At 44.4% G+C, this 15,788-nt stretch overlaps 2 protein-coding genes across 7 annotated transcripts; one reads left to right on the top strand and one right to left on the bottom strand.

Annotated features, from left to right (window-relative positions):
* Positions 1–1,917: 1,917 nt before the first annotated feature.
* On the top strand, positions 1,918–3,908 carry C1GALT1C1 (C1GALT1 specific chaperone 1). Of its 6 annotated transcripts, none has more exons than XM_021548352.3 (2): positions 1,918–1,948; positions 2,535–3,908. In XM_021548352.3, exon 2 carries the CDS (start codon positions 2,540–2,542, stop codon positions 3,494–3,496), a length of 957 nt encoding a protein of 318 aa, XP_021404027.2. In that variant the 5' UTR covers positions 1,918–1,948; positions 2,535–2,539; the 3' UTR covers positions 3,497–3,908. The 6 variants fall into 6 exon arrangements, with proteins under 6 accessions (XP_021404027.2, XP_085426599.1, XP_085426598.1 ...); XM_085570473.1 differs by having other exon boundaries at positions 1,918–2,015; XM_085570472.1 differs by having other exon boundaries at positions 1,918–2,033.
* A 1,741-nt stretch (positions 3,909–5,649) lies between these two features.
* MCTS1 (MCTS1 re-initiation and release factor) lies at positions 5,650–12,412 on the bottom strand. Its single transcript, XM_021548355.3, has 6 exons — positions 12,292–12,412; positions 11,679–11,831; positions 10,871–10,968; positions 9,682–9,815; positions 8,595–8,662; positions 5,650–6,740 (listed from the first exon to the last, which is right to left on the bottom strand). The coding sequence occupies exons 1-6, from the start codon at positions 12,300–12,302 to the stop codon at positions 6,659–6,661; spliced, it is 546 nt and encodes a 181-aa protein (XP_021404030.1). The 5' UTR covers positions 12,303–12,412; the 3' UTR covers positions 5,650–6,658.
* Between the last annotated feature and the right edge of the window lie 3,376 nt (positions 12,413–15,788).

Raw genomic sequence — 15,788 nt, 5'->3', positions numbered from 1 at the left:
TCTGTAGCTACATTAGTCATTCTGTCAGAGAGCTGGAAAGAACCTCACTGAAGTAAAGCAGGAGAACGATTTGTTGAAGCATCTGCTGAAGCAGTGAGTCGCAACTCATTCAAATCTCTCTAAAGTACATGATCAAGCAACTGCTGAAGCCCTGAAAGCCCCAATTGATTCTGCAAACAGGAGATACTAAAAAAAGCTTTGAACTCATCTCCAGTCTCTGGTATGTGATAAAAACCTGACTGCCCACATATTTATTCCTTTAAATCAGTCAGGTGGGAAAATCCAGGATGAGTGACGCTCCCCCAGTGCAGCAGCAGAACTACCTGTACAAGCTGACAGTACCCTCCTATCACTCTGTGTAATTGGCTTTTAGTTCCACTGAACAGAGCCATTCTGGGCATGCACTGACCCAACCAAAGGAATTATTTTGTAACGTTTTTACCTGCACCTCAACCAATTGTTCCCCAGGCCCAGAAGAGCTAAGAAATCAATCGTCTTACAAGTCTTTTTGCCAAATATAACATTGTTAAGCATTGAATTCTACAGTACAAACTAAAAAAATAAAACCTTACCAAATAACTGAGGCATCTGAGGCACCCAGACAGATGCACCTCCGTTGTAAATTGACTAATATAAAACCTGCTAAATTCACCCAACCAGGATATACCTTACAATATAGGGAAAACCTGTATAGGCCTTTATCCTAATCAATGTCTTGGCCTCAGGGTACAGTTTGATCTGCTAAAAAAGGAGAAAAACTTGTAAAACCTATTTTTTTCCCCAAGAGGCAGGTGGAAAAAGGGAGCAAACTGCTGTTCTTTGATGCTAGTTCAAATCAGGTGTCAATTCCAAGTTCTTGAGAGTTGATGAAAAAGATTCTGACAATCTGGAGATCAGAACAATTATCACTGAAGGAAAGAAAAAGTTATATTAGTTGAAAATAAGGTTTTTGGAATCTAATAATAATAAACTTTAGGCATAGTTTATTGTATTGGTTAGGAAATTTATGGCAGTATCTCCAGGATTTGACCCTGGATATACCTGAAATACTGACATATTTGATATATATTTGATCTTTGATATACTTGCATATATTTAATTTGATCTTGGATACAGTTTAAGACCAGTTCTGCCTTTCCTATTCTGTCCCCATTCATATACCTTCTCATTTAAAAGCAGTGTTTGTGCTGAAAAGTTGAACTTCTCCTGCAAGACATGGGTTGTGATGAAGACTGAGCTCTGGGTGGGCGCCCGAGGCGAGGTCTGAGCTGCCAATGTTTGGGATAACAAAGGGCATAAAGATGGGTGATGCCGGCCAGGGCAATGGAGAGACACAGCAGGAGCCGGGATCTGCCCATCCTTTTGGATAATAAAGGAGACGAGGACTGGCGCCAGTGAGGTGACGGACAGAGAGACAGGGGCAGAGGACCGAGGAGGAAGAGGGACACTTGTGTGAGGGGGCCCTGTGACGGGATAAATGCCCGGGCCTTGCTTAATTGGGATTCTCCTCGGAGGCACCGGCTGGGGCTGTTTTTGTGTTGCTGTGTCGGGAATAAATCCCTTTCTGAGACTCAGCTGTGGAAAACCTGGGGTCGAACGGGTGAGGAAACCTGGTCTGACTGCGCGAGTGGAATGTGTGGGGAGCCAAGCGGGGGACCCCTCGTGTCACCGGGGCCGCCGTGAAGCGGCTCTGTCCCAGCAGCGGCCGGGAGCGTGACTGCCGGGGCTCTCGTGGGCGCTCCGAGGGGAAGGTTCTCCAACAGCTGCGCTGGCACGGGGGGCCCGCGGCGCTGCCGCCATGAGGGGAGCGCGGGGCGGCGGCGCCGTGAGGGAGGCAGGGCCGCGCGCGCGCCGCCAGGCGGCGCCCCCGCCCCGCCGAGCGCGCGGGGCCCGGGGCGGCCGCGCGGCGCTTCCGGCGGCGCAGGAAGGGGCGGCGCGCGCGGCTCCGGTGAGCGGCGGGGCCGCCGCGGCTGCGGCTCGGGGAGCTCGGGAGCTGCGGCTCGGGGAGCTCGGGAGCTGCGGCGGGAGCGGCGGTACCGCGGGGCTGCGGCTCGGGGAGCTCGGGAGCTGCGGCGGGAGCGGCGGTACCGCGGGGCTGCGGCTCGGGGAGCTCGGGAGCTGCGGCTCGGGGAGCTCGGGAGCTGCGGCGGGAGCGGCGGTACCGCGGGGCTGCGGCGGCTCCGGCACCGAGCGCCGTGGAGTGGGGCAGGCGGGGGGCGGGTTTCCTCCCGGGGAGGGCTCCCCACGAAACGCCGCCGCGCGCGGGCCGCGTCAGCGCCCGAGCCCGTCCCGCGGCCTCCCGGTGCTGCGGGCCAGGAGACGGCGGGGCCGGGGCCGTGCGGGCTCGTGTCCTGCCGTTACCGAGAGCCGCGACCGGGAACCTGGATACCGCCACCGCTTTTACCAGCCTTGTCCTGGTGCGGGAGATGAGGAACTGCAGCTGGGTTTAGAAATTGAGGGCTGCGTTAGAACCGTATGGAACCTGCGCTAGTGCACTTAATCCTGTAAGTTCTTACAGTGCATCTCTTTTCTAGGAAAAATGATTTCTGAAAGCAGCTCCTTCATCAAGGGTGTGGTGCTTGGAGGAGCCTTCTGCATGTTGGTTACGCTCCTCGGACACATTAAGGTGGGCCACGGGACCAAAGCACATCACCATGAGCATCATCACATCCAGGCTCCCAACAAGGAAGATGTCTTAAACCTTTCAGAAGGTGAACGTGTGGAGCTTAGTAAAAACATCAATGTTTACTGCATCATCCTTGTCAAACCAAAAGATCTGGGGCACTGGGCTGCAGCAAGGGAGACCTGGAGCAAGCACTGTGACAAGGCGGAATTCTACAGCTCGGAAAAGGTCAAAGTGTTCGATTCTGTAGCCGTCAACACAAACGATATGTGGGCGATGATGCGGAAAGCTTACAAGATAACATATGAACGTTATAAGGATGAATTCAGCTGGTTCTTCCTTGCATATCCCACAACATTTGCTATAATTGAAAATCTCAAGTATTTCTTACTGAAAAAAGACCCCTCGCAGCCTTTTTACATAGGCCACACTGTGAAATCTGGTGACCTCGAGTATGTAGATGGCGAGGGAGGAATCGTCTTAAGCATTGAATCGCTAAGACGACTCTCCCGTGTTCTTGAAGACCCTGACAAGTGTCCAGAGCAGGGAGGTATGATTTGGAAACTCGCAGAGGACAAACAGCTGGCAATCTGTCTGAAGTACACCGGCGTGTTTGCTGAAAACGCCGAGGATTCGGAAGGGAAAGACGTCTTTAACACTAAATCCGTCGGGGCCCTCATCAAGGAGGCCATGTCCACTCACCCGCAGCAGGTGGTGGACGGCTGCTGCTCCGACATGGCCATCACCTTCAGCAGGCTGGCCCCCAACCACATGCACGTGATGATGTACGGGGTGTACAGGCTCAGGCCCTACGGCCACTCCTACAGTGACGCCCTGGTCTTCCTGCCCCCACCGGGCTCAGACAATGACTGAAGTGTCCTCAGGGAAGGCCTGGAACCCTGGAGTCGGCTCTTCTCACAACACACAGTTGTACTGACACATTCTGGTACTGGTGTACAGGTTCTTTTGCACACTGAGGTTTGGTAAAGCTCTTAATTTTAAAAGTGGAAGGAGAATTTTTTTCTAAATCTTTTATAGAGAAATGCTTCTGGCTTTTGACAGTGCTGGAATGAAATGATAAAAAGATGTTCATGTTTATTATAAAAGGAAATTAAATTTATAGGGGGGGTTTGTACATGTAAATATTTATTAATGAAAACTCAAATGAACTTTAGTCCACTCTTACAAATATATTTTTGCAAGACTTTGATTATTTCAGTTCTTCCAGGCATTTCTAGAATGTCTTTATATCTTTATAATGTGTACCAATAAAACTGACTACAGATTCAGTCTCAAAGACTGTTAACTTTAAGCTATTTCTTGTACACGGAACTACACAATAGCTTGAACTTAATACTTCACCTGCCACCTCATATACAGCCTTCTAACAGCAGGAAGCAAGGTGACAAGAAATCTTGGAGCAGAGTAGTATCAAGTGCCCTTTGGACTACTGTTTCTAAGCAGACAAAAGTAAAACTCTGTTTGAATAGGTATTAACATGGTCAGGGAGTCTGTTAGCACAAGATTAATTGCTCATTTAAAATTTCACTCCATCTACAAGCATGTTAGAATAAACACTCAGTATTATTTTTACTCCTGTTAGTGGATGCTAATAAGTGTTTACAAGGAAGAAGTTGATTAATTGTCAGTACAATTTGGTGTTTGGTTTGGGTTGGTTTTTCTTTTTCTTTACAATAGAATGCACAGTTTTACACAAGTTCCTGGGTCACACTCCTATCCACCCACAGCCTGTACAGACAAACAGCACTTCAGTACTTACTCCATCTAGAATTCAGTGACCTGACATGGGTGTTTCAAGAGTACTACAGATGGTAGTAGTACCATCTTCAAGATGGTACAACTTCCATCTGTAACACCTGTGATGTCACAGGCTTTGTTGTTACTACGATAGTCATAAAACATAGGAGCAGACTCTGTTATCTCACCTTTAACCAACCAGTTGTAACACCCTACCCTGAGCTGCAAGTGGGCAGGTGGGGAAGTAAACAGCTGCTTCAGAACTGATGAGACTGTCCACGTCTTGGGTTTTTTGTTTTAAGCATCAGGTTTTTGACAAGGTAAGACAACTGCTCAGACGACTGTACAAGCTCCCACAACTCAGCTACTTTTTGAAAGGTGAGACAAGATGCACCTGCTCATCCTCCCTGTCAGTCAGAGCTCAGCTGACAGCAACACAAATATACATGATTGCTGCCAAAACCTAGGTAAAACTGGTACCTTTGATGTTTTGCTAAACTGATAGATAAATTCAGCCTGATTTGACTTGTATCTTCTTACAGAATTATACAGCTGCAAAAACTTTGACAAAACCAGATAAAGCAAGCAAAACTTTTCAGTGTTTCTGATTATTAACAACAGTTCTGAACCCCTGCAGCAACAGCAGTCATGGGAGAATGAGAGTGAACAATTCCAACAAGAAAAGAAATCTCATTTGTCATAGATTTGAGGTGCTGTTGGACAACGGGGAGAGATAAAATGAAGGATTAAAAGCAAACCACAAAAGGCAAGATTATCTCATTTTACACACACACAAAAAAAAAAAAAATTAAAAAACACCAACACTGAAAAGCATAAACTGATTTCCTGTAATACTAACCAGAAATCAGCAATTTACAATGTAATCTTTAAGATGCACAGAAATGTTCGCCAGCACTCTGAAGTTCTGAGGTGCAATCAGAACTCTTTCTGCAAATTTCACTGCTTAAATTTTGTCTTCCTACATTGATAAATAGTTTCAGATTTACCCTGTCATTTTCAGAAGTACAGTCTTGTAAATATTTTTACAGAATTTTAAAAGCAGCAATTCCTTCTGCCATGTCTTAACTTGGCTTTAGAATCAGATGGAGAACACCTTGGCTGTTATCAGCTGTAAAGGTCCCAGGGTGGGGAATCCAAGCCTGCAGAACAGCACCACAGGCACTAGCACAAGAAGTTACATTCTGCTGTTATAAAATGCATGTGTTAGAATAAAGACTTGAAATATTAATAAATGCTTCCAGAGACAGTTATGAGTGGTAGACCTTAAAAGTTTCCTTAATTTATTACAGTATTCCATTTTTCCATAGGCATAGCTTTGGGTGTGCTGAACAAAAGACTGGGTTATCCAGATGGACACACAGTGCTCCTGAACCCATTCTGTAGCTGTACGTAAACATGTGGCAGTGTGCACAAGCTGAGAGCTCTTCAAGTTCCACCTGAAAAAGTTGCTCCTAGCTACACTGAAAAGCATGCTTTGCTGTCATGCCTTTGTTTAACAGTGATTTTGTTTCTGCTGCTAAAATAAGGCAGCACACAGGGAGTAGAGAGCATCAGGCACCAGGGTGGCACACACTTCACTGGGAGTGTGCCCACCATTACTGCAAACTCCTCTAGGAGAGCAGTATCAAAGTGTTGGCAGGTAGAAATCTGAACATACATACAGTCTTCAGATATGAGCCACCATAAAAGAATTTCTAATCCACATATCAGTCCGAGTTCATAAATCTTACACAGATAAATGCATATTAAAAAGAGAAAATCTTGAAGTAAAATTGAGTTAATGCTCTTAATAAGTTAAAAAATAATGTCAAAAAACCTGATTTCTCCACATTCAAGAAACTAGGTAGACTAACAAGATGTCAATCAGAAGAAAAAATCTGAAATGCTTCAGAGGTTTTATAAACTATATTTATATTTCACACACACTTTATATTACTCTTTTAGAAGAGCACAAAAATGTAAACATTTCTTGGCTTTTTCCTCCTTTCCATTTGAAGTAATTACTCACAGTCCATGCAGAATCTTTCATCAAATATCTTCAGTCTCTGAAGACTCAGGTTTAAGACAAAATAACAGTAATAAAAAGAAATCTAGAAAACTATTGTAGCCTAACAGTACTTTTGCATTCAACTGATTTATTTAGCATAGCCACAGAACAAAATAATTTGTACATTCAGTCACATTAAAAACAAGGAATTACAAAGCAGTCCACATTTAATCTAAGTGCATTCCTTTGGAGTAACAGTTCTTGTTGTTTCACTTGTATGTCTTCATATGCCAAAGGCCATCATTTAAATAGTGGATATTTTCAATACCAATCCCTTTGTTGACCTTCTCACTGTAGGAAGAAAAATGTACAGAATTATTAGCTAGATTAAAGAGGAGAGCACTACAAACTGTATTATTTCAAGGAGAAACTGCAACATTTGTCAATTGGAAGGGAAAAGCTATCAACCACAAAGTCATGATCTTCCACAGCAGTGGACAAGAAAGAGTATTTGTTATTACATGTGCCCACATTGCTGACTAAAAACTGGACAATATTTGCATTCCACATTTTTTCAACAGCTTTCCACAGTATTTTTAGTACTTCTTTGTGGGATACAGTTCTTCAGACAATACTTCTGCTACTTTTCTTAATTTTACCATTTCTTTATCAAAGTAGTACAGCAGTTGTGAGCCTTCCCCTCGCAGCACAGGATGTGGTACAAGATGACTGGAATGTGGAATCTAACAAGTTCTGGTTCCAAGTATGCCAGTGACACAATAAAATGCAGGTGAGCTGCCTCACTTCTAGTTGCAGGTCATCTACCCACTTAATAAAGAATTAAAGATGCTAAATTGATGTGCCAAAAACTTTCAGCTTGTTAGAGACATGCTATCCTCTATAGTATTGACTATCTTTTGAGTCATGTCATCTTCTAAAAATTACTGGTTTGTGTCTGCACTGGATATGTTATTTTTCCTGTTTAAAAAAAAACACCAACAAAGTAATTTTGCGACAATAAACAAGACAAATCTCCTTCTGGGAGTGAGAACAAGTTTCACTCCCCTGAAGAATATAATTTACTCTAGAGTTACACCTAGTGTTCTATTACATACACAACCTGTCCAAAAGTAATCAGGAAGGGAAATGCTGCTAACACAATATTAACACATTATATGTAGTAATCACATCAAGAGATTGAAATCCCACTGCCTAAACCAGAAAACTGTGGAACAATGTCACACAAAAAAAAACAGCTAACAGGATGCAGAGAGGAGTATAATTTCATTTTCCTCTCCAGTTCATGTTGCTTCTCACAGGAACAGGATATTCAGGTGCAAGGCTGGTGGATTTGAAGTTAGGTATACAAAGGACCTTGGTTTGCAATGATGACAGTGTGTCACTGCTTTCTTAGGACTGAAACACAGGTAGCTTTTCTTTCCATTTACTCTTGAAGTCTTTTGAAGCGCCACAAAGAATCCTGAAGAATATAATTCCTCAACAGCTACAGCAGGTCCAAATCCAGGTTTCTGCAGTCCCACTCTTTCCCTGTCCTCTAAGACATTCTCCCGTCTCTGCCTTGTGCTATTATTTTGACTTAGGACAGGCTTGTTGAGAATTAACCACACCAAAAACACTTCCTCACTGCCCAAGTGACAGACAGGTCTGGAAACCAACACAGCCCAAACCTGCTGGGTGCACACCACATCCTGCAAGATGTTAACAGAACTTAAAATGACAAAGTGATTTAGCTACTTAGCACTTTCTGAAAACCAAGAATAACTAACATCCATTTACGTTTTCTGGATCTCTTTTCCTTCTCAGTTTTCAGTTTATCCAGAGCAGACCTCTAAATTCTACAGAGGCTCAGCTAAGTTAGCACATCAAGCAGGAATGCTGGGCTGCATGTGGATACACCCTGAAGAAAAAGAGCAGGCTACAGAGAAACAGAAAAAAAGCCTGGATAGGCAAGCAAGATGGAGCAGGACTTGAGTCTCTGCTGTCCCTGCAGATAAAAATCTCTTCAATGTTTTCGATCAGCTGAAATCCAAATTACATCTCTTGCCTAGCCCAGGTAGTACTCTGTACTTGAACAATACATGCTGCAACAGCAATGCAGTAACCTTGACAGTGGCGCTTATACTCCAAACTACCATAAGAATAATGACATGGGACAGGTTATATTTCAGCTTTTAAAACACTTACATGTCCTCAGCTGACATCTTCATTACTCCCACACATAATGCATGTTGTTTTCCCTCTGCCATAATTGCCTACAAATTACTGCTAAGGAAAACAGAGTTCTTTTTAAACTATTTCAGAAAAGTAAAAGCAATATTAAGAAATTACTTCCAAAAACACACTCAAAAGCCAGTGTTGAACTTTTAACCTTTCAGTAATTCTAGAGTTACAGTTTTTAAATATAAGCAAAACAATGAACTGAATTTAACAATTGAATCAGTGTGTAGAACAAAGCATGTATTTATGAACTTGGAACAGCATTTACAGAAAAATATCTCCCAGTGCTAAATTTCTTCCTTTGTGCCTAACACAGAGATGACAGTCTCTGCCTTTCTGGAACAAAACAGCACATGTTTGTAGGGCCATTTTAGATTCCAAGGCACAGAAAACTGAGACACCAATTTAAAACCCACAAGTACTGAAATCACATGTCCTTTTCAAAGCTTAGCAACACGTGATGTTAACTGTTGATCTTTTCCTATAGCATCTAACAACAAAAGCAGCACAGCTTGGTGTTATAAATGCTGTATTTGTTCAGGGTTCTTTCTTCAGTAATATAACAAGTGAATTAGCACACTTTCCTCATTTTACATACGTTAACTTCATCAGACTGAGCAAGTCCTGACTCCAGTAAAGCTGACCCCAAACATCTTTCCTAAATCCTCAGGAACAAGAGAGAATTCTTCTGAAAGGAATACAAACCTGTCTAAGGAGGCAAGGGACAAATTACACTGCACTTCATCTACTTTTACCATTCTGCATAGAATCACTAAGGAGCTCCACTTACCAATGAGATTAATGGAACAGCAGCCCACCCAAGAGTACAGCAGGAATAGTTACATGGTTTGGAACATACAGCAAGTGAAAAAATATGAACAATTTTAACCTTGCCAAGCAACATCTAAACCTCTGCAGCTCTTTTCTGATTACTAGTTATTTCAGGAAATCCAACTAAAATCCAAAGTAATATAGATAATGATCAACTGAGAACACAAGAACAGAAAATAAACTCATCTCACAGTGAGCAATAATTCCTAGTTAAGAAGGATACAACAACAGTGTCAACAGCAGCAGGGTAAAGCTTTGCTCCAGGAGACGTCAGGCCAGGGCACATTATATTAGCTCCACTCAGGACGAATTTAATGGCACCTTTATCAACCTGCTGATGCGGGAGAATAAATGGGTCTAGGAGGGGAAAGACACAGCATTGCAATTAATACAGCACCATGACAACATGAACAGCTCGTTATAAACTCCGTTTAAATGGGATAATTAGATATAGAGTGTCCTGCAAGGGTAGGAAGCTTGAGATACAATTACCAGAGCTCCTGCTGGGTGGTACCATCCCAAAAGGACACAAATACTGACCCAAAAGGACACAGGTACTGCCCTCCCAGACCACATCTCTTATCTGAGAACCAAAGGTAATCCAGCACTGCAGGCTATGGCTCCTGCACACTCACAGACCCACAGACTGAGCAACAACTTTCTCTTAAGGAAAACAACCACACAGGTGCCCATCCTAAGCGATCTTAAAACCAAAGGGTCTTACATCCTGCAAACTCTATGTACTCTTACAAATTACTCCAACATGAAAGAAAAACTGTTTAACATTAACAGAACAAAACAGGCAAACATGGACAAAATTCATGAAAGCTGTCAGCTCTCCAAGCGCAGGCACCCTTTTGAAGTATTTCCAACACTGAGACCTGACTGAATAATGTTCTTTGGGATTCAAAACAGAGTAACACAATCAAGCAGAACAGCAAGAAAAAAATTGCAAGAGTAAACTGTGAAAAGTAAAAAGCATGCAGCCTAAGTTCCTACAGGAGACAAATATACATCATTAAACTCAGGAAGACAGAGTATTTTTCTGGTAAGAACTTACAAGTATTTGTATAACAAGACTTGAAAATAGATAGGGACCAACAACAGCAAATTAGTATCTCTGTCCTAAGGGAGCCTCTCAAGATTTTTTTACAGAGCTTTACACTACTTAATTCTTACTTATCAAAGTTCAGATTGCTTAACATATAGCACGGAAACAATTAACATAGACATGAGAAATAGAAGATTAATAAATTCCAGTTAAGAAAGTATACTGTATCTTTAAGATCTATTCTGGAATGTGCATATCCATGGAATATACGGAAGATCTTTTTAATTTGGTTCTACAGATGTCCCATGGTATCACACTGTCACCCTTCTCTTCCCAGCATGACCACCCTCAGGAAACTTACATTTGTGAAGCAACCTTAGCGTTGGGTAAAAAATCCCTTCTCTTTGCCTGAAGAACAGCAACTCCCCATTGACAGTGAGGATTTCTATATGCTCATGACTGCAAGATTAAAAAAAAAAAAAATTTGAGAGCTACTCAGCCATTCTGTACTTTAAATACAGGATTTTGCTTTATAAAGTCCAGTCTATCTTAGCACCTGAGAATAAAAACAGTCAATTAGCAACAAAATTTAAAACTAAAAATATTATCTTTTTATATGACTTGTTCTTCAGCAGTGGTCTCCTGTTCACTTCTTCCCCCTTGAGAAAAAAGAAACCTACTGACAAAATACACAAACTGCATTTCCTTGGCATTGCTTTTTGAATGCAATACAAAGAGTGGATAAGGAGAAGGATGCAGCAAAAATGTACCGCCCTCTATTTAAAAAAAGGGAAAATAATCAAGATAATACATGGAAGCCCGAAAATACTACAAAATGTTACTGATGGGAATCCGAACAATTTTGTGCTTCCATGTCCATCAAGCTGAATGTTTCCCTTCAACAACAGGCTGACCTTTGGAGAGACCCTGAATACACTGCACATTAGCTACTAGGAAGATTTTTAAGTTCCTCAAGCATCCTACTAGCATGTGCCTTTAAAGCAAAATGAGCACAAGCCAACTTTCTGGTTTGGCCATAACATGGACTATCTATTAAGAGATGATGGATGCCTATCAAAAGTGCTAGGTTTATCTACTGTACAAAGTAAACAAACAAAGAAAGCCATCCTAGCACCTTGAAAGCAAAGTTTAAGAGAAGAGATACTTACCATCTTACTATTTTAACTGGATCTTTCTTTGGCATGATTTGGTTTAGCCATGGTTCAATAACAGGAAACTGGTCTATCAGTTGATTCTTGATACCTTTAATAACTGAAGTCTTCAGCTGGATACAGTTTGATACATTCTCCTTTTCATCAAATCTGTCAAATGAAAGCATTTTAGAAATGCATAATTTTCTGCATAAAATATGCATTTTTCAGCAGCTGTCTTCAGAAATGCTTATAAATTCACTATAAAAATCTAATAGCAGACTGACTGTCCAACTTTCAAATGCAGAAATTTCATGAAGCTTAAATTTGCCCCCTTGGAACACTTGGGCTGGGGGAAGGCGGGGCAGCCTGTCTTCATCCCTAAACTTTTTGTACGGCCACAGCACGTGTTTAGTCTCACACATTAAGCCTGGCACACAGCGCTATTTTATTCAACTCCGAGAGTACTCTGCTGGTACCACAAACACCCACAGCCCCGTTCCGATGCGAATCCTTCACGTCCACCGCAGCGCCGGGCCCTGCCCTTCCCTTCCCTTCCCTTCCCTTCCCTTCCCTTCCCTTCCCTTCCCTTCCCCCGCGCCTCCCGCGGCCCCAGCCCGGCCGCACTCACTTCTTGAACATCCTGCGGGCGGGGGGCGCCGGGCGGGCGGGCGGGCCGGGGCCGGCGGGCACCCACAGCCTGGGCGCTGCTCACACGCGGCTCCGGCCGGGCCGTCCCTCCCTCCAAGCCCGCCGGAAGCGCCGCTCCATCCCCGCGGAACGGGCGGGGCCAGCCGGCAGCGCGGCGCGGCCCCGGCGCGGGCGCGGCCCCGGCGCGGGCGCGGCCCCGGCGCGGGCGCGGCCCCGGTACCGGGGCCGCGCCCGCGCCGGGGCCGCGCCCGCGCCGGGGCCGCGCCCGCCCGCTGCCCCTTGCACAACTGCGTTGTTATTAACCTCCCACAGCAGCCCGGCGCCTGCTACTTACAGGCTCGGCGCTGGTTTCCCAGGTAATGTATCGCTTTTTGGTAAAATAAGAAGAGCAAAGTGCTACTAGCTGCTGGCATCATTTAAACACAAAATACGTTTATCTGGAAAAAAACACAGCCATCTTCAAACTAGCAGAGCAGAAGCTATCGTCACGCCAGCTTCAGAGTAGGACACGAGATACTATCAACAGTATTCTGGGGGAAAAAATAGAGTTCTTGTCAAACAGCAGATACTGTTCCCGGCTAGGGAATCGGTCCCAGGTGACAGTACCACATCTTCAAAGTGGGGAGGAAGCAGAAACCTGGCTTCCAGAGAAGATCTCAGCTGCCAGGCAGACAGATGGATTCTGGTGGAGTGTTTATCAGAATCAAATTAGGTTTTGTTTGGTGATGGCCGCCGCAATTGTGAATAGAAAACCATAGCAGACAGAATTTACCACACTGCTTTTTCACTCTCTGAGGAGCAGACCTGTGTTTGTTCTTTAGGCTGGTGGCTGCTACATAAACAGACATAGAGGTGATCACCCAGTTTCTTTTTAGTGTCATGGAAATGCCAACACTAGGATAAAGGAGAGGGAGGAGAGGATATAAAACATCAGGTTACCATTATGCTAACAACCGAGTTTCTTTTTTCCATACAAAACAATTTCATCACCTTTGATACTATAACAGGTAATTAAAACCTAATACTTAAAAGTTATATCAGCCAAAGTAAAATCAAGCATTATACATGGTATCATTCAAATAGTGCAGTACAGCTTTGGGAACAAACACACTAATAACTTTTTGAAAGTATAGGAATGAACTATGGCATTACATAAACAGTCAAGCACTTCACTTATGAATGCCACCTTCACCTACTTTGTAGCATCCCCAAAAATACTGAGTGATGATCAAGAATTCAGTTTTAACTGAACCACAGTGACACTACTCATCCCCAGGATTAGAAAATGAGAATGGGAGTTAATCACACTGAAAAACTATTCCATACGTTATGGTGATCCTCAGAAAAACTTTCATGAAATAGTACTTAGCCATGCAAACAACCACATTTTTTAAAACTGTAATGAAAAATTCATCATATTCTACCTCAAGTGATAGAAACACAAGGTAAACTTCTATCCTTCTTGAGAAACACAGCACATCTCACTGAAGTCACCTGAGCCACCGGTTTCATGTCTGCCTAAAACAGCAAGATTAGGCCCAAATTTTCAAAAAATGCCTTTGTCAAGAGGAAGGTCTTACCTCTACACTTTTACTACCTTCAAGCAGTTGGACCATTGGTTCCCTTCAGGCTGAGCTAACCTTTAGTCTGGTCTCAACTTCTCCACCTTCTCTTCCAAATGCTTTTTGCTGGGGTAGGTAACTGCTCAGTCAATCTAAACATGCCTGTACAGAGGACTTCTGAAGAAGGCTCCAAGGACCTAGGCTGGACTTCATTAACACAGCTCTCAGTGTTACTGTTCAGCCTCAACACAAAAAAGCTGGAGACTTTCATCTGGTTGCAGAGTCACTTAAAAAGTACCAAAATTTTAAAAGCATGGTACCTGGACAAGACTGACAAAGCAGGGGGAACATCCAGCAACTGTTCTGACAGAAACCACCCCTCAGGATCATGTGCTAAATAGAAAGGACTTAGGATTTCACTCCCCATAAGTTTTGGTAGAAAAGGGGGAAAATCCATCATACTTCTTCCTGGATCCCCAGAACTTTACCTTGCCTCCACCTGCTCTCTCACATCCAAAAGCTGAATATTCTAACTGATGGGACAAAGTCATTGACTGTCCCACCCCTGAATGATTGCATAGACAGCAACTTCAGGAAAAGGGACTCTTACTCATGTCTTTTTTATAAATCAAATCCTTTCAATGAACCAAGAATGTGTAGAAATTTGGCATCTCTTACATCTCTAGACCTCTTATCTATTTTGGCTTAAGTGAACATGACAGTTACTGGGGAACAGAGGAAAATTTTACAGCATACTCACTTAACTTATTTACTTGGCAAACCTGGTTTTTTCTATTATATCTGACTTGGAATGCAATTTAGTAGCCTTGGGAACCATACAATCTCTTCTAAAGCAAGTCAAAGCCAGACTGAAGCTTTGTTTTGCTGGGGTTTTTTCAACTGGAAAAAGTGCTTTTCTACACATCACTAGCATGACATTCCAGGCCTCAGGAGTTGTCTGACAGTGACTCAGACATAAAACATACTCCAGAAGAGCTTTAGTGACATTACATTCCATGTACCAGTTTCTGTCAAGAGAATTAAGTCTGTGTTTTCCTATCCAACATAAAAGTGCCACTAGATTTTCCCCTGAGGAGCTGCCTGGTGTACAAGGTATGCTCTGGTGAAGGCCGTGGAGAATCTCCTGGAACAAAACCTCATCACTTGGCTTGTTGCTTTTTCCACAGCCATTTCTCAGCAGTGGTTGAACCCTAACAACATTCCTCAGGAGTTTACAGTCCCTTTGGCAACAGAACCACCAACATCAAAAAGGAGACTCCAAAGGCCCAGGACTTCTGTTCTTGTTTCTAAAAGTTACAAAATAAACAAAACAAAAGCAAACCATAGACTGTAGCCCAGTGCAAGTAGTATGTATTAAAACCGTATCAAACAGCTGACGCTAAATTATTTATAAATAAGTGTAACAAAAAGCATTTCCAGACTAAGCTAACAGGCTTAGCTAACAGGCCCGGGCCTAGGCCGCAGGCTCCGGCGGAACGAGCAGACGGCGGCCGAGCCTGCGGCGGGGCCGGGCCGGGTGAGGCCGCCTGAGGCCGGGCGGGCCCCCGGAACGGGCCCCGGAGCGGAACGCCCCGGAGCGGCACTCCCCGGTCCCGCACTCCCCGGTCCCGCACTCCCGCCCCAGGGGCGGCCCCAGGCCGGCGCGGGGGGCACCGAGCCACGATCAGTTCCGGTGGGGCCGAGGGCGCCGGCGGGGCCGGAGGCGGGTCCCGGGGCGGGTCCCGGGGCGGGTCCCGGGGCGGGTCCCGGGGCGGGTCCCGGGGCGGGTCCCGGGGCGGATCCCGGGGCGGATCCCGGGGCGGTCCCAGCGCTTCCCGGCCGCGCTTCCGTGCGCCGCGCCCCGTCATGCACGGCGGGCGGATGCGCCGCCATTTTTGCGCTCCCTCTGCCGTGC

Source organism: Lonchura striata, chromosome 4A (assembly GCF_050655825.1).
Source record: "Lonchura striata isolate lonStrDom1 chromosome 4A, ASM5065582v1, whole genome shotgun sequence".
Taxonomy (NCBI): Eukaryota; Metazoa; Chordata; class Aves; order Passeriformes; family Estrildidae; genus Lonchura; species Lonchura striata.
Note: the sequence above shows the minus strand (reverse complement) of the source record. Positions and strands in the feature narration are given on the sequence as shown.